The sequence below is a fragment of the Sceloporus occidentalis genome, unplaced genomic scaffold (assembly GCF_023333645.1).
Source record: "Sceloporus occidentalis isolate IW3139 unplaced genomic scaffold, rSceOcc1.0.p SCAF_17, whole genome shotgun sequence".
NCBI lineage: Eukaryota > Metazoa > Chordata > Lepidosauria > Squamata > Phrynosomatidae > Sceloporus > Sceloporus occidentalis.
Genome location: NW_028316997.1, coordinates 8,097,504 through 8,120,580, shown reverse-complemented (window position 1 = coordinate 8,120,580; position 23,077 = coordinate 8,097,504). Strand labels below are relative to the sequence as shown.

The 23,077-nt window shown below is 39.1% G+C and overlaps 1 protein-coding gene across 1 annotated transcript in view; it reads right to left on the bottom strand.

The window, feature by feature from the left end:
• Positions 1-1,255: 1,255 nt before the first annotated feature.
• The window catches only part of LOC149302801 (suppressor of tumorigenicity 7 protein homolog), a 62,426-nt gene continuing 40,604 nt past the window's right edge, over positions 1,256-23,077 (bottom strand). The window contains exons 6-15 of the mRNA XM_089481939.1: positions 22,027-22,102; positions 20,571-20,725; positions 20,202-20,299; positions 18,822-18,936; positions 15,455-15,527; positions 13,644-13,746; positions 11,649-11,799; positions 3,636-3,728; positions 2,246-2,385; positions 1,256-1,351 (exon numbers count right to left, since the gene is read on the bottom strand). Coding sequence (XP_089338065.1) covers positions 1,256-1,351; positions 2,246-2,385; positions 3,636-3,728; positions 11,649-11,799; positions 13,644-13,746; positions 15,455-15,527; positions 18,822-18,936; positions 20,202-20,299; positions 20,571-20,725; positions 22,027-22,102 — 1,100 coding nt within the window. The remainder of the gene's footprint in view (positions 1,352-2,245; positions 2,386-3,635; positions 3,729-11,648; positions 11,800-13,643; positions 13,747-15,454; positions 15,528-18,821; positions 18,937-20,201; positions 20,300-20,570; positions 20,726-22,026; positions 22,103-23,077) is intronic.

The window sequence follows — 23,077 nt, the reverse complement described above, 5'->3', positions numbered from 1 at the left end:
TACTGAGCAGTGGTTAGTGAGGATTAAAGCAATCACTTTAAGCACGTTATTGCCTAAAAAAGTTAAATTATATTAAATTATATTGTGAATAAGCCCCTTATTTTTGCAGTTGCATTGTGGAGATTATATTGTATATGTGTCTAGTGTATGTGCTGTAAAGTATTTGAGGTGTATCATGAACTGCTACTTATTTTTGTGTATACATACCATTTTAGGCGGTGGAGCTCATATATATGTATATATTTTTTTAATAAGGATATACTTTCGGCACTCATAGTAATTTCATTAAAGCACACACTTATTATTTGGGGTAGTAGACATTATTTAGATCTTGCCATACTATAGATAAGGAGACTCAAGCTATACTGAATATGTGATGAATCTTAATGTCTGTAGAGGTTTCTTCCTATTGCCCAGACTCGCTGTAATATATATATATATTTTTTTTAAAATTGTGACTTCTTTGCAGAAAGTTGCTTCTGATCATTGAACTGGGTTCTTCGTATCACACCATTTTCTAGTTGTACCGTCTCTCTTATGCTCCTGAATAAATGTCTGTGCAGACGTACCTTTATCTTGGCTGTTTTAAATATCATATGTGGCATTCGTTATTACCCAGTCTTGTTTAGTAGAATGTTAGTCTCTGAAAACCTGCATTAAGAAACCTTCAAATAGTCTAGGAGCAGAGTTGGTGTACAGGGAGCTCCTTGTGGCAGAGTCCATTGCTGCTTGGAGTACACATTCACAGAATATTGGGTTCTATGATCCCCACCGCCTTTAGGAAACTGCCCAGGGGCTAGAGCTACCCTTGTTTTTTTTTTTGTTTAAAATTAAATAAATAAAATACTCACCTAATACAGTTTGTAGAGAGACAGTGGGGTACTGGCTCCATAAGAGGGATATTTTAGATTGTGGGGCAGGGCTGTAAAGTGTGGATGAGGTACCATTATGCACAAGCAAATATATGCACTGAGACTTTTTAATATCTGCAATTACTAAAATGGAAGACCTCATCAAGCAAGGACCACTTCCTTTCGCCATACACAAAAGTTTATTTTTTTCCCTTCAACTAGTTGTGTTTTCTGAAGGCAAAGTAAAATTGAACTGAACATTTTTTTCTTTTGTCTTTTGCAACAAAAACAGTTTGTATATGAGAACAGACAGTCCATTCATTTTTAATTAACTGTTCCCTTTTGATCATGCGTTGTTGTTGGCAGGTTAGAGGTCATGGCAGTCTTGTAGTGATGTGAGAGTCTCAAATCCGGGTGAGTTGATGCCACAAGCTGGAGGGAAGGATGCTTTCCACTTTCTCCATTACAAAATTTAAAGGGGCAAAAAGAGTGCTCAGGAACTGGGGGGGGGGAGAGAAAAACAGAAGATGCATTAGTACTTCAATCCAAAATGACAGAAAACAGTAAAGCCAGGCACATAATACAAAACATTTGATGGGAGTAACTGTTGGTCATGTGTTGGTACAGCTATTTTAACCCCTTCATGCCCGAGTGTTTTTTAGAACTTTATAACCAAAATGTTTTGTCATTTTTACCATAGGTTTTTTAAACTTTGATTCCCCTTTTCTTTAATATGGGTATAATGTGTTTGGGGGGGTGATTTTTTTTTCCTTGTCATCCTGGTCTATGCTGATCCTCCACAGGCCTGATTGCTGATCGCAATATGTCTATAAAATGCCGCAAGGTCTAGAAATGCCATGCGGTCTCTCCTGTCCTCAAGTGAACTTGTGGTGGGTGTCAGCAGTGACACCTACTGGAAGGGAATGCCCAATCCCCTTAAATGACTGTACTGGCCACTTCTGCGGCCAGTGGAGGGTCCAGACTGATTGCTGCTAGACCGGAGATCAGGCTAAGTCAGGGTGTACCAGTAAGTCCTAATAGGCTTCTTGCCACATGTTTTAAGGGCATACCGACATGAAACGGTCAATTTTCATCTGTCTCAGAACACAAAAATAAACCAAGCATTCAAAGGTCTTTAAAAATACTTTGAAATACAAACACCACTGTGATATGGGAACTGTTCAGATATATTGCCTTTATATAGTTTTCCTGCAACTGTTTTGTAGTCATGTGCATCCTAAATGTCTATGCAGGAAATGCTTATACACCACAAATCTACAAATCAGTATCTAAGGCATCGCAAGGATGGATTTTACCTGTAATAAAGTACAAATGCTCTACACATAAGTTCCAGTAAAGGCTACTTATTAACCATGTTGCATGGCTATACTTACTGCTTTTGCAAACACTCCCATGAGTTCTGGAAACTGATGTGTGAGGAGGGCCAACATGGCTGTGAAAGAGCACAAGCCAGCTGTGAATAGGATGAAGAAAGGAAGTTCCTTCTTTGGGTAAACTGAAACTTCATGAAATGCTGGAGGAAACAAAAGATGTGGCTTTAGAAAGCACAGGATTCTGGCGTGATGAAGAATACAATGCTCTTGAACGAGAATAGAGTGTGTGTAACTCTAACTTATAAATGATATGCCTGCAAGAACTGAACTACACCTTCTCAGCCAGGGATACACAGATTTCCTCGATGACTGCATGTGTGCAGCACTGAGCTACCTTAACCATTAAAAATCAATCAAAACCAACCCTTAGTATTAAAAAGATGCTCTCTGCAAAGAAGTGGGATTTATTGGGTAGCTGATGAAAAAGAAATTTACCACACAGGTGCCCTGAAAACATTAACTTTCTCCTGAACTGAATTTGATGCTGTGAAATTATTCAAGCTGTCAGAAAAGAAAAAACACAGAAACTGATGGGAGATAAGAACAATTCAGCCCATCTAGTTTGCCCATTTTTTTCTGATGTAGAGACTCAGACCTTCATCAGTCTTTGGTCTTGTTTAAGATTCAGGATAGCTGCCTACCCCATGCATGTTTTAATTCCCTTGCTGTATTAGTCTCTACCATTTAAGCTAAGAGGCTCTTCCATTGATCTAACACCCCCCCTCTGTAAAATAGAGGTGAAGTATGTCAGTTATGGGGAAATAAAAAAAAATATCTAGAAAGCACACGTTTTGTGCCTCTAGTATTTAAAGTCTAATTACTGTGCAATGACGTATTCCTTTGTAGGTAGCACATTCCCAGCAATCACTTCTCCTTGGTTGGCTGGCACTCATACCAGTTTGTGTTTTATTCGTTTTAAAACTTTAATTTCAGTCTCACATTTTCTATGGTTTCAGAATAACCGCAAGAGTTTAGGTAAGACTAATGGGTAATACAGATGCTGTTATGTGCCACACAAGAAGTCTAAAACCCTTTTGAGAAGCACCTTCTTCTGGTTGGCTTAGTATAGTTCTGGTTTTCCATTCGGACACTAGATCTAGTGTTATACATGCGATGTACAGATTTAGAGCATTATAGTTATTGATATTTTTTAAGTTTATTATATAGTCAACCCAGAGTGTATAATAAGGATCTGAGACACTAGCTTTAAGAAAAAAGTATAAATCTGTTAGGAAAAAGGGGTACATACAAACTATTTCGCAATGCTCCCTCAGGGCAAACACCACAACCAACCTTGTCGAATTTGGGAGAAATTCAGTACAGCACCATATCTTAAAGCACCTGGAAAGCATTACCTTATAGTTCAGTTAAACAACGTTGTGACACTTACATGGCAGTAATTCTCTGTCCGCTGTTTCTGTACAGATGGGGTATGGGTAAAAAAGGTGACCTTTTTCCAGCGGATAAGGGATCATTCTGAATGCTGAAAAGAAAAAAAGCCGAACAATGTTAAATGCCTCAAGTAACCTTTAAAGGAGTTCTATACATACATTTTAAAAGACCACAGGGAATAAAAGCAGTGCTTATAAATCATGCGTTAAACTGTTTTGCATTTTGGAAGTTCCGGTAAATTCTGTCACTCATGCATGTTAGTAAAACAATACTATACCAGCACAGACAATGTAATTCTTTACAGATGCTGGAAGGAACATGAACCAGACATCAAGTTTACAAGAGTCAAATAACTAACTCGATAACTCAAATAGCACTGAACAGGACTGTTAACACCTACAAATGACCTGGATTATTAGCGGTGATCATAGCCCTGTAACCTAAAAAAGAGAACTTACATTAATCAACAGATCACATAAAAAGCCAATATGCTGTTGAACTCCATATTTAAAAATACTATGTATTTATTACACCTAGGAGAGTTTAGATGAGAGCTGTGTTTTAGCTCCTTGACGTCACTGTCCATTATGAAGTTCCAACCCCAGTGAACTTGTGCTCCACGAAGAGCTTGGTCAGCCCTGTATAGTGTATAGTTAAATCAGTGGGATTTCTTCATGGTCTTCGCACACCCTAAATCATGCATTATATATGGCCACCTTAACCCTTCTTGCTTGAGAAACCTTGACAGTGTTTGGTTCTTCATAATGTAGTCAGTGTGGGGAAATTACTCTCTTGGAAACGCTCAACTCTACTTTTAGTGTATAGACCCCTTTAATACATACTTCTTGTTCAAACATTTTTGTATTTTCCAAAATTATGCAGCATATAGATAATTAGTATCCTTATAGGGTACATATATATAAATATACTTATAAATATATATATACATATAAATATTCAAACCTTCACAGTGCAGAATAACCATAAATCTGTTTGAAAATAATGAATACAAAGGTGGGGTTTTATATAATTTAGATTCCAGTTATACAAGACCACCACAAAAGTTAGGGCCACCAACCAGTAGTGGCTTCCTCGGTATACATATCTCTGTGATATCTATTGATGTGCAATACAATCAATTAAACAAACCATTTTTAAGCAAGAAAACAAGAAAACCAAAACCCTACTGAGCAACCAGGCCTGTGGATTGTTGCCCAGGTCCTTCTTCACAGTCCCAAATAACGTGCAATGCCTTCATTCCCAATGGATTTGTACCCAATAAAAGTTGTATATCAAAAAGCTTGTTTAATTTGCTGGCAAGTTTACATGCCTAGCCGCCTTATATAAGGAACCTCTCTCTATTACACTCCTGAGCCTTTACTCCATTGTTTTAAAGAAATCATTAATACAAATCAAGTCAATCTACATATGTGACAGTATATGTTACTTATAATAAACGCGTTAGAAGTGTAAACACCAGGACCAAAACAAATAGAACGTCCGTGTACAGTTGTCTATTCCATTGGTTCATCGCAAACCTGCCCCCACCTTACCTTTCCATTCCCACTATGACAAAATATTACGACCCAGTTGTCTTCCTGGACTGCAAGAATAGGCAGGGCCCCTTGCTTGACTAAGCGGTTAAATGTATACACTCCACACTCCATTGTGACAGCCGAGTTGGATTCTTAACCTCAGCACATCAAGCAAAATCATCTGATCCCCTACGGACCAGACATTGATCAGCAATTTGCTGCTCATCCCTACTGCAGCCTAAGGGTTCAAAGCCTGATCCACCACTAAGGACGCCAGAGTAAAAGATGAGGAGTACGAGCATTTTATGGAGCTTTTACTGCACTTAAACCTTGAAATCCCCTGCGTTGGGCTTTAAACAATAGCAGTCGCAGACTATGCTGTAACATGCACATGAAAGCTGTCATCAGACATATTTGTTTTAGACTTAAAAAGGTAAAAGAATAGTATATGAAGACAAAATACTCCGTTTGATACATAATGAAAGGAACCTGTGAACACATGGCATTTATTTGGGTCCATAAATCACTGATGTCTGAAGGAAATTTAAAAAATAAAAACAGCATGTATAGGATTTCATCATTTAGACTAAGTAATCTCATGTAACCGAGGTATTATTTTGAAGATATACAACGCCTTGTCACTTTGGAAATCAAACATGCAGGGCACTTTTGCCAAACAATCTCACGCGAAGACATATGGCCTTCAGAAGTCAATCTCTTCCACTAAAGCCTCAGGAATACGCCAGCACTCGCTTGAGCGATGATCACAAAGTAATAACCTTTCAAAGCATGCATTACATCAGACACCACAAAATTGAAGACAGACAGTGCCAAATGGACCTTTCACTGCAAGAGTTCCATTTTAATTAATGATCACATTTTATATCTGTTACTATGTTAGAGGCTGGGAGGCACATTGTGGTGAATATGGTGTATATTTTTACTCATATGCACATAGAGGGGTAGAGAAGGGTGCGCCAGGTCACACCAAAGGTAAGTGGGTCTTGGTATATCATTCAGTAAAGTGTGCTCTGATGTAAACCCTTATTGAATTGGAACACAAATTGTATCTCATCACGTGAACAGCGAAGAAGCCGGTATGTGCTGCTTGTTACAATAGCCGGAGAAATGAGCTTACAGGATGCCTATCATGGGAAATAAACGGATTTCAATGAGATGGGGAACTTGGAAATAATTCAAGGTTTAGTGGCTCATTAAAAGGTTTTATGTTATCCCCACATTTGTTAAATTAAAGGGTGGGACTTTATTAATGGATTATACTGCCTGTCCTCCTTTCTATACTATGCTAGAATATATATATATATATATATATATATATATATATATATATATATTTATTAGTGGAGGTCAGTTTGGGGTTCATTACCTAATTTCACCCAGGATGTCTATACCATCCCCATCTTATCCCATTACTATTCCTACTGGGATAAACATGTCCCACAATCTTGCTGATGCCTTCATTGACAAACAGCAATGCAGAGATGATCTCATCCACCATCAGTGGAACAACGCAGTATTTTAAGTATTCAGTATAGAGCTATAAGAATGATCTAAATTGTTTCAGACAGAGAGGGTTGCCAGCAAATCCAAATCATTAGAAAAAAAAGTAGTATCTTTTTCCAAGTTATGTTTAAAATGTATCTTGGTGCACATTTGTTTTTGGCATATATGCAAATAGCTCATATATTAAATCCATATTATTTAAATAGAATGCACCTTGGCAAATAGTTTGTAGTGAACAGCTTATAATATTACTAAATGATGTGCATAATTTTTTTTTTTTTTTTCGGGTGTCTGTCACACTGGTTTCCTTTCTATTATGATTAACAATAGGTATTTTCCTTGTGTTTTCTTGGCGGACGGTCTGCATTTGAAGGAACCATTATATTGGATTTCCTTCAGCTCTCTCCAGAGAGCACCATAGAGAATGCTACAAATTGGGGATGAATCTATCCTATGTGGGCTTGCAGCCACATCCGAACATACAAAGGTTACCTGCAGCGGAGGATCGCAGTCTATCACGCACACACACACACACACACACTACAATAAAACCATCGTTTGTAGACAAACAGCACTTAAAAAACAATCTAAAACCTGGAAGTCCAGAGAGTTTCAGTTTAGAGCCGTTTAGTTTGGTTGCCCCAAATATTTCTTTATCTCGTATTAGTTATTTCATTATCTCTTAGTTATACAGTTATCTCCTTCTCTTTCCTGGGCGACTCCAAGCTTGACCTCCCTATTCTATCCGGTAACTTTTTTTGCAGGAATGGAGTTTGTGTATCTCGTTGGTAACTTCACAAACAAAAGACATAGATAAATTATTTGTTTCCATAAGATTGTAGCAGCAGATAAGGAGCATTCAGTCATTCTAGGAGAGCTCAAACTTTATTAGGCCTTTGGTCGGGATAACCATATGTCTATCTCATATGTTTAAAATTCCCTTACCGTATTAACATCTACCACATCTTCTGGGAGACTTTTCCACTAAAATGAAGCAACTCTTCCAACTATCCGGCCCTCTAATTTTAGACTGCGTCCTAAGGGAAAAATAATGTTTACCCTTCCCTCATATTTTGTTAAATCCCTAAATGTTTCTATAAGGCCTCTCTTGTCCCTTCTCTTTTCAAAGCTAAACATATTGAGATCTTTTAATCTTTCCTGATATTTTATCCCACAAATATTGAAGTGCTAACACCATCCTGCCCTGAGGAAAACCCAGCCGATTGGAGCAGAGTTGGTAAAATACCGTATTTGCTCGATTATAAGACGACCCTGATTATAAGACGACCCCCCCAAAATCTGAATATTAACATAGGAAAAAAAGAAAAAGCCTGAATATAAGACGACCCTAAAGGAAAAAAGTTTTACCAGTAAATGTTAATTCATGTAAACTATTTTTTTAAATAAAAGCTATGATTGAGAAAAATATTTTTTTTGTTTTTATTTCCTTGTATTTTCCAACCTGTCCCCCAGTTACGCACATCTGCCCCCAGGCTTGCCACACCAATATGGCACTGTGGCCCATGATATGCCTTTTAACCCTCTATATGCCACTGTGCCCCATGGTATGCCTTTTGACCCCCCTATGTGCCACTCTGCCTCCAGAAATGCCTTATACCCCTATATGCCACTCTGGCACTTACGGGGTTAAAATGCATATTATGGGGCAGAGTGGCATATAGGGAGGTATAAGGCATTCCAGGAGGCAGAGTGGCATTAAGGGAGTTAAAAAGCATTGTATAGAGCACTCTGCCTCCAGAAATGCCTTATACCCCTATATGCCACTCTGGCATTTAGGGGGTTAAAAGGCATATTATGGGGCAGAGTGGCATATAGGGAGGTATAAGGCATTTCAGGAGGCAGAGTGCTCTATTAAATGCCCCCTTAACGCCACTCTGCCTCGTGAAATGCCTTATACCTCCCTATATGCCACTCTGCCCCATAATATGCCTTTTAACCCTCTAAGTGCCAGAGTGGCATATAGGGGTATAAGGCATTCCAGAAATGCCCTATGCCCCCATTTAACACACACACGCACACACACACACTTACCGGTGCTTCCAATTTCCTGCTGTATTGCTGGGGCAGCGGGTTGACGTCTCCTTCCGCTGCAGCCGGAAGGAGGTGGAGTTGGCAGCGGGGGTTTGTCTGCGTCCGTCGCGGATACCTTCCCCGACTGTCAGAGATCAGAGTTCCCCGCACCGGGGAACTCTGATCTCTGACAGTCGGGGAAGGTATCCGCGACGGACGCAGACAACCCCCGCTGCTAGCCACACCTCCTTCCGGCTGCAGCGGACCTTGTCTACGCGGATTGCGTAGACGTCAACCCGCTGCCCCGGCAATACAGCAGGAAGCACCGGTAAGTGTGTGTGTGTGTGGGGGGGGGAAGACAGGAGGATCCAGGTCCCCTGCAGCGGTGCGGGGGATCTGGATCTTAGTCTCATAATCAGACCTCTATTTGAGGTCTGATTAGAAGACGACCCCGATTAGAAGACGAGGGGTATTTTTCAGAGCATTTGCTCTGAAAAAAACCTCGTCTTATAATCGAGCAAATACGGTACGTAAAACCATCGAAAGGAGGCTTCATAGAACAAGTGTTCCATAACGGACATTACACATTTCTGGTAGTGAACAAATTAGCGCAGCCCATCTTTCTGGAGATTGGGTTTCCAGAAATGTACACAATTCTCTAGAAGAGGTTTCACAACAGGGCGACTAGCCTTAACTGGACCGATATGTGGGTTGCCGGTCCACGCTTTGTTATCGTAGCCTGACATGGTAAAAGCAAGTTTAAGTTAAACTCCCAGGTCAGAGATATCAAACTCCCTCTCTCAGGGGGCCCGAGACGTGCCAGGTTTTCATGATAATACTTAACATTACTCAGTGTTCCACTATGTTAATTGCATGATTATATGCTAATTAGAGAAATCCTAACACTCTGGCAGGGCCGGGCCCTGGAGGACTACACGTAAGGCCCCGGTGCTAGGTGCATCAGGCTGCATGTCTATTTTCAAACTGACAGATGCACAGAACTCATATGGGGTGTTGGATCTCACAAGCGTTCCAATGAACTCTTCAGTACTTTCACTTTTTACATTGCATCTGAATCACTCTATCTACTATTATAATACAATTTGATTCTTCTCACTGTACCATTCGTTCAGCTGTTTGCTATAGTAATACGTTATCCTGAATGTTATTATTGGCCCTAATGCACAATAAATAAAAGGCAGGGATAAAAGAAGATCTGTTAACCCTCAATGTGTCAGATTGGTCAACTTTAAAAGGCATCATATTAACCTCCCCCTTGGTTTATAGGCAGTCAAAACGAAGCTGCCATTTAAGTTTCTCTTGTGATCTTAAAGAGACACAAAAGTACGTCATAGTTAAACAGCAATTCTTGGAACCAATTCAGTTGAAGGGATTAGCACCGTACAAGCTTTGCTAATGTACCCAACTAAAACAAAAATTAAAATGACAGATGAATTGGTGTGTGGTTATGCACACAAGGAATTAAATTGTGTATATATGTGCTTATAAATATGCAGCAAGCAGCATATTTGGGGCTAGCCATAGAGGCACACGATGAGAGGCAAGGCCGGCCGCCCACATGGTGCTAAATGTGAAACTTAAACAGAATTGCCATCCTGACTAAACGCCTCCTTTTTAACCTATACAAACACCTTTTCAATACTTCATAAGTGCTTAATGGGTTGCAATCACAAAATATAAATTCAGATCTAATTCAATGATATTATATTAAAAATTGCAATCTCTGCATATAGAGGACAAACATAATGGCAACATTAGGAGTGTGGTAGAGGCAACACATCCTGCAAAGTGAAAAGGAAAAAAAAGTCTTCCAGAGAGGTGTAAATGTCCCATCAAGTGGCCAATCCCGAGTACTGCAGCCTATAGTACAAAAATGGATGTTGGTACTAGAAAAAATGGTCAAAAGAAGATTTTTTAACAACCTTTTACTAGAGCGCATTGAGCTTCATAAGCTTTAAAAACCTGTGAGGTCCCTTCTCTAAGGTGAGTTAGGAGTTTCTTTTGAGACCATTTTTTTTTAGTGACTTAACCATTTGTTTACAATAAAGGATGTGAAAAATAATGACACAGTATCTCTCTCTGACACAAGATCAAAGAGTGTGTCAGTAAGAATTTTAAACAACTCAGTAAACAAGACTGGCCTGTCATTTTTTCACGGCCCATTGCTGTGACTGGCTACCGCAGCAATCGGACCATTCAGCAGCTTTTGTTTTTCTCCATCTTTCCTGGATATTTCCAGGAAAGCCGCGTTGCCACCGATCTCTGTGTTTTAGTAGGCTGTGCAGCGCTGCCATGGATCTGAAAGACGCCTCTATTATAGGACAAGGTCCTTTTTTTCCGATCAATTTTTTCTGAAAAGAACTTTGTCTTATAATCAAGCAAAGCTGGTATTTTTACCCAGGAATGTTGTACCTAAAACCGATAAATAAAATGGCTTGCTTCGGGAAATCACAGGAAAAAAAAATTCTAATTTTTGATCTGGATTTTATCACGTCATGACTTTTCTGCTATTTAAACCCAGATTTTGGGTGAAGGGGCCAGGTTTTGTGAACCAAGCCAATACTTGGTGTTAAAGCAATGAGACAAGATTTAAGGACCTTGTGGCATGACAGCATCCTTAAATTGATAAGGGGTTTGCACACATCTAGAAGCACCATTTTTTCTGGAAATATAGCACGAGTTGAATAAAGACTACATCAGGTCAGAGGCATCATAATAATACAGGATTCTCACCACTTGAGCACAGATGGCCCATTCAAAGGCAAAGACCAGGTTTTCTCCATACTGACTTGGGCGAAGTAAACATGTCTTGGCGGAGGCATATCAAGACTAGATTACCTCTGGTCCAATTAGCAACATTACTCCCTAGGACAGGTTTCTAGGTAAAAAGAATTACTTACTCCCTTCCCACGTACAATGTAAGAGATTTAATGCTCCCTCGACCCTTTTCCAGTGTTGAAGGTGGAAGAAAGCATATGCAATTGCTTCACTGTCTCCTCTCTTCAGGATGTGTTCAGGAGGCAGTATCAAACTTTTCATTTCTAGAAGATACTGTAACAGACAATAGAAGGCATAGAATGACAGAAAAGCTGAACACCCTGGTGTGTACAATTGATTAAAAGTATTAACTTTCCAAAGGGCTAAAACTGGCATGTTTTCCAGCAAATTTTTAATTCCGTGGGTCAGGAGACAGAAAAAAAAAAACCTCACTGATTTAACTATGCACTACACAGGGCCAGCTCTTTCTGCGGCATAATCTCACTGCAGTGGGCCCTTCATAGTGAACAGTGAAGTTGCATATTTGAAACCACAACTCTACCTCTACAGTTGGAGATAATAACCTGTCAATTTCCTATAAGCACTGGACTCAGTAGAGTACCTAGCGGGGGGCGGTCCGCACCGGGTGCCGCTCATCAGGGGGGTGCCAACTTGCCGGCACCCCTCCAGAGACGGACAGTAATGTCCGCCGCTGGAGGAGCAGGCTCGCAAGGGAGCGGTATCGGAGGTCTTTAACAGACCTCCGGCTCCCTTGAGGGATTTTAAGCCGGGTTCAAGGGTTGAACCCGGCTTAAAATCCCTCAAGGGAGCCGGAGGTCTGTTAAAGACCTCCGATATCGCTCCCTTGCGATCCACGCAGCAACACTGAAGCCCCGCCCACTGAACCGGAAGAAGACAGAAGAACTGAAGAAGAGGAGCGAAGAGGAGGAAAAGAAGCTGTAAGGAGAAAAGAGGAAAGGTAGGAAAGCATTCAGTGAGTGAGAGTGGATTGGTATATGTGTGGATTAGTGTGTGTGTGGATTGGTGTGTGTGTGTGGATTGGTGTGTGTGTGTGTGCGGATTGGTGTGTGTGTGCGAGTGATGGGTGTTATGCTGTACCATTACCAATGTATTTTTCATTATATAATTATGCTCTAGTACATCATAACTCCCATCACTCTATACTGTTCCATACAGTGGCAGAGCTGGGAGACAGAGGCCTTGCACCCCCACCGCAGGACTCCTGAAAGGTAAGTGAACTTCAAAGGGGGAGAGGGTAGATAGGGAGAAGGGAGTGAGACGGGGGGGATAGGGGGTAGATAGGGAGTGAGAAGGGGTAGGTAGGACAAAAGGGAGTGAGAAGGGGTAGATAGGGCAATCATACTCCTATCATGCCAAGTCTGCGAGTACATCCTGGAATCTGGGTATGCCTGGGCATGATAGGAATGTGATTGCTGTTAGCAATCATATATATATATATATGTATTAATGTTGTTATTTAATTGTTTTGTCCTATTTTGGTGTGTTACTTACTTTAAATAAAAGTGTTAGATTTTTTTTTTTTATGGTGTGTGGGGGGTCATATTCGGTTTCGGCCAGGAAAATGCTGCATTTTCGGTTTCAGTCCAGAATTCGTTTCGGTGCATCCCTACTACTAATGAAGTGGTAGGCCTACACCACATCAATGTTTGGTTTAGTATATAGTGATATGAGTTATGCTGCACTATTGTCAATGTCTGGCTCAATGTATAGTGATAGGGATTACGCTGTACCACCGTCAATGTGTGCCTCAGTATATAGTGATAGGTGTTATGTTGTACCACCGTCATTGTCTGCCTCAGTATATAGTGATAGGTGTTATGCTGTACCACCGTCAATGTCTGCCTCAGTATATAATGATAAAAGTAAGTGTTATGCTGTACCACCTTCAGTGTCTGCGCCGGTATATAACAGTAGAAGCTATGCAGTTTTAAAGTGTGTGTGTGTGTGGGGGGGTGCCACATACAGGATCCGCCCCAGGTGCCAAATACTCTAGGTACGCCCCTGACTGGACTATTCCAGTTGCAATAGTTCGATACCAATAAACCATTCCATGGGAAGTATGCAGGAGTCAGACACAATGCAATATTTAGACGTACTTTTGGCACATGTGGATTAAATTCTACTGCTCTGTGAATGGCCTCTACAGCATTCATTTCTGCTGTACTGAGCCCACGCCGCGATGCAGCTTCCGGAGAAAATCTGAAAATGCAAGAATATTGAAGGTCAAATAAATACTCAAACTACATAATATGTGAATAATACAATACAAGTAGATGCTTTTTAAGAAGAGAGTCAGTCTTTTCATGAGTTTTTACATAACGTTTACCACTCTACAGTGAGATATATTAGAAAATACAGAGATGCATAAAAGATAGACATTTTTGTCCATAGGCTTCAAAGTCTTTCCAGAGGATTCTCCAACTAATCAAGTTTTCATGATCTCCTCATGTTTGCACAGGTGTGGATCAATCCTCCAGATTGATCTCCCTGAGCTAATAGAACTGTTGCCTTTGATTTGATGGAATCCTGAAAGTCTGCACTGCTAATAGATCACAATTTAAACAAAAATCAAAAAAATAATAATCAATGAGTTGGAGACCATATTCTACCCATTTTTGGGGAGTTACAGGAAATATAATGCTCAGAAATGTCTGTGGTGTGTGGTGCCAGCATCTTATCAATCACTCATGATCCATCAATCCACCAGATCGATCACCCTGAGCTAATAGAACAGCTATTTTTGATCTTTAAAGGGATTGGATTCTGAAAGCCTACACTGCTAATAGATTCTAAGGACAAGCTTTGAAAAATCAATGAGTTGGAGAACATATCACATCATCTTGTTTAATTACAAGGAATAGGATGCGCAGAAATCGCTTATCTACATCTAATGTAGAGTCGAGCCAGAATCTTATAAGCACTCATGGGTGTTGGGCAAACTTCTGAAGCACTATTTGGGATATAATAAACCAGACCATGCAATCTTTCTCACCTCACACCTCACGGCTAACTCCATAGCTGTACTTGGCAGGCAGACACCACAGGGAAAGCTGTGACAACCATTGCCCTGCCCTCCCAAGCTGGAGTCGCTGTGTAGGGAGGAAAGATGTTGCAGTAGGTACTGGCGACCTACAGGACAAAAAGAATAATAAAAAAAAAAAAAAAAAAAAAAAGAAAATTACTTGTACTTTCAAGAGAGCACACGTTAAACAGCATGCTGTCTTACCAAAGGGAGAAACTAGCTAAAGCTTCCTTTCTTCACTAGATTTATAGGAGGACCTGCTTTCTACAGCTTTCTCCTACTCAACCTGAATCAACACACACATTCTCATAATAACATGGTGGGAAAGAACAGAGTCTGAAATGTATGGATATTTTAAACATATCTAGACATTTTATAAACATTGTGTCTATAAGAAACATGTTTATTTGTGTTTATGTATCGGTCGTTTGTGTAAACTCTGCAATATTAAAAACACAAAAGGGCAGGGAGATCCAGTTGAAGCCACCCTCTACCTTTTCATGGTAGAAGTAAAAGGTGCCTGCCCAAATACATCTAATTGTCAGGACGTATACCATAGGGCCACCAGCCTGTAAGTCTGAAGGACTCAAAGTTCATCTTGTTGATATAAATGCTCGCACCCATTTAGCAGCAATATGTAATGGTCAGGCCTGAGACTCACCACTGCATATTCTGTGTAGAACTGACCAAAACAAACACACTTATTATATCAAAAAGAAAAAAAAAATGATAAGATGTATTCCCATTTGAATGAGAAATTACAAAAACAGCCAAAGACCCGGCTGAAATTTGGTACAAATGATTAAGCACAAGACCACGTCAAGAGAGACACTAACATCTTGTGTTTTGTACAGTGTTTGAGATGAGACACCTTATTCCACTTACTTGTCGGATACTGCTCTTGCTTTGAGTAGGGCAGCTGTATAGCATATTGTGGCAGATTTTGGCAAACTTATATCTGTAAAAAAGAAAAAGAAAGATAACAATGGTATACAGGAGGAGATTATGGCAGGGGAACCCGATGTCCCTGATTTCACGTGACCCCAGTTTCTATTTGTGCCTGGCAGTGTTCCCAAAGATAATTTATATTTCAAAATTAACCTTTTTGCCTTTAATCCCATTATTATTTCATTTTATTGAATAGTTAAGGTACTATCATTGGAAGTCTGATTTAACTACTTCAATTATGAATACATTCCAAGTCATTCACCAAAAGGGTGTATATTTTCTTTAGAAACAAATGTAAAATATAATTTTAATAGTATTAACCATAAAAGATAAAAAAAAAAAGGACCTCGTCTTATAATAGAGGCGTCTTTCAGATCCATGGCAGTGCCGCACAGCCGACAAACAATTTGTTTCCCCCTCAAAGATTTCAGCTTGTTTTGCAATTGAATTGTTCACATTATAGGTCACAAAAAGGAATGGCGGATAAATACAGTAAAAAGCATATTTTGCTAAAAAAGTAAGATTATTGATCCCAATTCACCCAGCAACAAACTTATGACATTAACCCAGTGTGCTCTTTGCCGGCAGAATGGCCAACTTCTTCAAGGAAATGCATCAGGTGGCACTTTGTTTCTCTTTATCTTTTAAGGATAACACTATTAAAAGTTATTAAAGGAAACTTGGGTTTCATTATGGTGTTTGAGAATTCAAGTTCTGGCACTCCATTTAATCTGTTGACATATTTGAAAGAAAATATATTTTTCTTGTCGAATGTAGATTAACAACTCCATATTTTATCATTTTTTGTGTTTTTTCTATAATTAGGTTTTTGGTTTCTTTAGATCGGCAGCCAGGATCACAAGCCCTGCCGCTTACTTGTGGGAGGGTCTATTCTCTGCTTCAGTCCTGCCTCCTCTGTGGGGAGAACGAGGGAGGCCGCGCCCCCTGCTGAAGTCTGTGAGCGGCATCGAGAGCTGTAGTAGGTAAGGGGGTGGGGGAGGTTGTTTGAATGAGTATGCCTGTGAGGGAATGAATGTGTGAATGAATGAGTATATGAATGAATGAGTGTGTGTGTGATAGCATGGATGTGTAAGTGCTGGAACCTAGGCATGATGGGACTGTGATTGCTGTTAGCAATCACACTCCTATCATGCTAAGTCAGCCAGTACATGCTGAAACCTGGCTAGCTGCCCCCCCCTTGTGTATTGATGCTGCCAGCAGTATGGGGTCTGCACTTACAGCCACCCTGTACCAGCATATACTGGCTGACTTGGCATGATAGGAGTGTGATTGCTAACAGCAATCTGCTAACAGCAATCACAGTCCCATTATGCCTAGGTTCCAGCATTTACTGGTTGCCTGGGTATAAAAAGAGTGTGTTTGCTGTTAGCAATCACACTCCTATCATGCCAAGTCATATTGTTGATTTTTTCTGTCCAATTGTGGTGTGTTACTTTTAATAAAAGTGTGGTTACACACTAAAATTGGACAAAAATTACTGGTACAATGCCCAGCCAACCAGTACATACCGGAATCTGGGTATGCCTGAGATTGCTGTTAACAATCATAATATATAATTTTTTTGTACAATTTTGGTGTGCAACTTACTTTTATTAAAAGTGTGTGGGGGGTCATTTTCAGTTTCGGCTAAGTGAACCCTGAATTTTCAGTTTTGGTCCAGAATTTTCATTTAGGTGTATCCCTAAAATAAATAGAACTATTTCATTTTAACTTATCCAGAATCCTGAATTTGTAGTCACAAAACTTTCTAGGCCCAGAAATCAGTGAGAGAAAAAGTAAAGGTTTTGTGTCATTTACTTTATTTTAATCTGCATATCTTATTAAAGGCCATATTTTCACACAGTGAAAAATGAGTGCGGCCCGCGCACCTATACAATTCTGATGAAGTGGCCCACTGCAGAAAAAACTTGGACACCCCTGCATTAGGCAATTTGAAAGAAAAAAAAAAAAACGAATCTCCTGTGGCAATAACTTTTTAACAATAGTTGCCATTTAAATTTAATTTGAGTTACCTTCCCTTTAAGGAAATGGTTACTATTCCCTATAATTTACGTTACATTGAACATAGTTATATAGTCACATAGAACAAAAAAAAACACATAACATTTTAATTTAATGTTTGTTTCAAAAATTACTCTGATTTATATTTTAAGATACACTGGGATTATCAAACTAATTTCCACACTCGTTTTACACAGTAAAAATGAAATTGAAATCCTACTATTATCACGTTAGCTTTAGAAATTGCTTTACGAACAGGTAGAGCATCTTTTGGTTCAGCTCAAGTAAGTCAACCTGGGCGCTCATTGTGGTGTTCGGGGTGAGGGGTACACTTGAGCATTCACTGGCTGATTGGGCGGATAAGCATCACAAAACCACTTTTATCCTTCTTTTTGCATGTTTTTGTTTTTTTCAAACTGGCCCAGCCTATGGCTGACTTGTGATGGATATATATATATATATATATATATATATATATATTTATTTATTTTTTTAATACTAACCATTGACTTGGCCTGTAATGGCACTGTTTAGGGCAAAAGTGGCACTTTCTTCATTGCAATTATTCCCCAATGCATGCACTAGAAATTACACACTAGAGCCAGGTCCTTGCAAACTCAGCTATTCTGTTGAAAATGTAGATTGACCTTTTGGCTCCCCATGTGCCCTTTAAGACTTCAGGTTTCCCACTTTGTAAGGGCACCAAGAACTGGCCCTCCATGAGTTTTGCCGGCAAGGGAAAGAAGGAGCAACATATCCCTTCTGATAGTGTGGCCCCAGAAGAAGACAACTGTGGAACGGGTGTTCTATGTCCTTATAATGGTACAAAAACCCTGCACTTTTTATTCACGGATGTAGTTAAGCACAAACAGTTCCTTTCTAAAAGTTATTATTAGATATATCTTAAATAAATTATTTGAAATCATGTGATGTTACAAATGGTAGTTCCTACATATTTTACAACAAAAAAAGAGCGTGTATGAAAATATAAATGCTATAAATGGTTTGTTTGCCGAAATTATTTTATACTGATTTCATTCTACAACTGCCCTACAAACTTGTGGGTCCAGCATTTATATTTTCATACACGCACTTTTGTTGTATAATAATAATTCATTTAGATATTAAATAATTTAGAAGAAAGGATGTACTTTAACCAGCACTTTGTGTTTCAGTAACTGTAAATAAGGTGTTGATGCAATAAGGGGGATTTAAATTAGATAAGCTTAAAGTATTTTAGGAGAACTGAATATTTTTAAGAAACAAAAAGAAACGCACTTACCATCGTACTTTGCTAAAACTGCTTGTACATCTGCATATGCTTGGAGTTCCAACAGTGCTTCTAACAAGTTCTCATGAATATTAAACATACTCAGCAGTGGGAATTCCTTCATTAACTGGAGCAAATGGGACAAAGAACAGAGCTATTAAGAAGGAGGTTCTACTCAAATGGAGAATCACCTTACAGGACACAACACCACGGCAATATCTAGACATACCGGGACAAACACTTAAGGTATATTTGTGCTTAATGATTGTAAAATGAGAAAAACCACACGTTGCATCTTAAATGTGTTCTTTCCTTACACATTACACTATTAAAATACTAATCCATTCCCTTGTGATAGCCCATCAGAATGTTTGCAGGCGGCTCCACAACCAAATTTAAACTCCTGACCTACAGAACCCTCAACACTGTATGCTGTCCCGATCACCTGGAATTCTCATTCTCATTCTCGCAATACTGTAAAACTTTAACACACTCACTAAAACACCTATTTAGAGAAGGATATACCGTATCCTCTTAAAACCCACAACCTGGTATCAACACATGTCACAGCTCTTTCACTAAGACTATCCCATTATATCGAAGCTACTATATTTCTTCTCTCGTATCATGGCTTTCTTCTAATTGCAATGGCTTCTCATGTTTGAAAAAGCCAAATGAAGTTTAGAATTATGCATGGGATGATTTGGCAAGGAAACAAAACCACACGGTACTACCCTACAATACATTTATCTTAATTTCTTATCATACATAAAAGTTTACATATACAGTTACAGAGGGATTTAATAACCAGTACCAACAGTATTCTATGGTGCAGTTTGTTTGGGGTCTCTTTTGCAGTTAAAGGGGTTTTTGTGCACCAAAATTCAGAATGCCAACGGTCCAAATCAAAACAGTATAATGCAAGCCAGTTGATCCATGTTAAACAGAAGCTGCAGAGTCTCAGGTGATGTACACACAGAACAGCCCCGACTCATAGGTCATGCATATTAAAATCAATAACCTCTAGATTTCAGTTTACTTTAGGTATTGCTTTGCCTATATCTGACCATTTGTGTCACTCTGTGGCAACACAAATCACTCAGGTTATGAGACAGGATAACACCAACACAACCACTAGCTTGGGGGTGGTGGATAGGTAAGGCGTGATCTGTTTTTATAGCCATAGAGCCAACCACAAGCTTACCATGGGTATATTTTGGAATTGCCACAGGCACTGCTTTTCTATGGTGTACACTTTTATGGTGTATTTTTACCAGCGTCTTCACCGATTGAACTATGCATTATGTAGGGTGCATATACAATACAGAAACAACTGATTTGTGAAAACAGAATACAGAAAGAAGACATTTATGATATGCTTGGCACACTCACATCTCTCATCATTTTCACTGCTTCTCTCGTCCTGCCCAGCTTCCGGGCACACATTGCCAATCTTCTTTTAATGTACACAAGTACATTGGTGTCTCGTCCTGCCAAAACAAACAACGTAATCAAAAAGGACAGATAAAAAAACAAAAATTGCAAAGGCAAGTAAATTCTGTCTCAATGAGTAGTGTACACAACTTATTTTCTTTACTGGGTGCTACAACAGATACAAATCATGCTTAATGCACATTAAGAGTAATATTTAGACATTTTCAAATATTGTCTCATTTGTCAGTAAGTGAATAATAGGTTTTTTTGCACTTGCACGCACTCACTCGCTAGTTAAGCCTACATGCTCATACATGTGCCACTTACTGTGCTGTGCTTCATACTGCGTTCCATGGTGCTGAAGTTGTTGGCTACGCCTGTAACAGCCTTCCCCGGCCTTTAACGCCTGCTTAAACAGCTTTTCCGCTTCAACAATAGTTGTTGCTTCTTCCTCTGCCAGAAGAATAAATGCAGTGGCACATCTGTCAATGAAGGACAAAATCAACAAGAAGATCAGCTGATAAAATCAACACAATTAATGTTTTGGAGGTACGCAACATAAGGAGCAATTTCGATGAAAATTAGATACAAACCATTTTGAAACAAAGAAAATCTTGCTCACTGTCCCAATATTTTGGGGCAAAAAGCTACTTTGAAATAATGGTTCTTTTTTGGTTAGGATTTTATAGATTCAGTACACTGTGGAGGTCACCTCTAAAAAGGTATTGCAAACAGTGCTTCCAGCAAATGAAAAACGTATAGTCTTTAGCTTTTGTAATATTTTATGATTAATATATTTTGTTGATGTAAAAATTAGGACAGTGAATATACTCTGTTAAGAACGTTGAGTATTCTACATATGAATTCCTCTCTCCGTTTCCTCCAAATAAATAAAATCATGCCTAATGCACATCAAGATATTTAGAAATCTTCTAATACAGTCATGCTGGAATATAAAGGACCTTCCCCAAGTTACTCCGACAAAGTTGTAAGCATAGCATTGTCCAAAATGTCTTGGAATGCCGACAATGCAATGCTTCCAACTTTGTGGGAACCGTTTGGGGAAGGCTCGTTTCTATTCCAGTATGACTATGCCCCAGTCCACAAAGCAAGGTCCATAAAGACATGGTTGGATGAGTTTGGTGTGGAAGGACTTGACTGCACACCGCCATGACTTCAACCCCATTGAACACCTATGGAACAGAGATGGTGAGTTCAGGCACTGATGTTGGATGAGAAGGCCTGGCTTGCAAATGCTCTACTGGATGAATGGGCAAAAATTTCCACAGAAATACTCCAGAATCTTGTGAAAAGCCTTCCCATAAGAGCGGAAGCTGTTATAGCTGCAAAAAAAAGGGGGGGGGGGACCAACTACATATTAATGCCTATGTAATTAGAATGCAACGTCATAATAGTCCCTGTTGGTGTAATGGTCAGGTGTCCCAATTCTTTTGTTCATAAAGTGTATTTGCATACACACACACAGGTATGAAACATGCTGTAAAGTAAGAATGCTTTAAAAAATAGACATGTTAAAATTTTGTTTTTATCATTTAACAAAATGCAAAAGTGAGTGAACAGAACAAAAAAAAATCTAAATCAAATCAACCACCTTTTGTCTTCAAAACCTGCAGAGCTAGCAGCACTTTACTGTCTGCCGTTTATGCTGCGGCAGTTCCAAAAAGATCTGCATAAAACATTCTCTACTGTACACATGTATAATATTCAGTTCTGCCATCCTGAAAACAATACAAACATAGTGCATTTAAATATGGCTACTTACTCATTCAATTCTAAAGCTTCATGAGCAGCAGAAATCCTGGCTTGTGGGTTTCTTTCTCTCCAGGCCTTTTGCATTACTGTTTAATACAGAGAAACGATAATTAGGGTATGGGTCTGTAAAGGGTCGCTTGAAAATAATGTAACAGCAATCAAACTATAAAACCCTACTTTCTCTACTGTTTTACTAAATAATACCCCAGACAGTACACGGGAATGTAAATTCTTACATATCAAGAAACTCTTTGTAAACAACATTTGCGGTATAAACTATATATACTTGAGGATACCAAGCAACCTTGAGTGAGTGTATTAAGAATTTTCACCTTGACTGCCTAGAAAATCTGACATACAATAGTCCATGACTAAGTACAGGTTCCAACCATAAAGTCTGACCCTGATTTTTGTTCACGCTCATAAATGTACAGTTTCAAAATGAAAGGAAAATCACTACCTGAGGGTGCCGAATCGTCATGGTATCCAAGCTACTGTAAACAACAGCGTTGCTGGAAGGTTCTGTATCATTTACATTAGCAATGGTGCAAGGTATGTACTTACAACCAAAGTAATTTTTTTAACCTAAAGGGCTAATCACGGTAGGCCACTAGTAAAATTACCTCTGGGGCGGGACACTGGTTATCAATTATTTTCAACAGTGTACTTTACTTTGAAGGGAAGTGGGAGTTTTGCCCATAATTTAGCTTTGAAAAGCAATCACTGAGCTCTTCCGTTTGAAAACAAATTGATGACATACTATGATATACTCTTTGTTACCCAAGTCTGTCTTATAATAAAGGTAAGTATTTTTAAAACATTTTGTTTTTGTTGGTTGCATTTCTGCTCACTTGTGTTGTTTTACCTCAGTATAGATCTTCTAGTAATCAATGGTTTATACCAATGCTAAAATAACTGCAGTAGCAAATCAAAACTACAAGGTTTGTTCATTAATGAAATAGGAGCATGGATCCACTACTTAACAGATCAAAACAATGGGGTTTATTCACTAATGGAAAGGCAGAATTAAGAGGAAAGTAGCGGTTTTAGCTCATTTACAT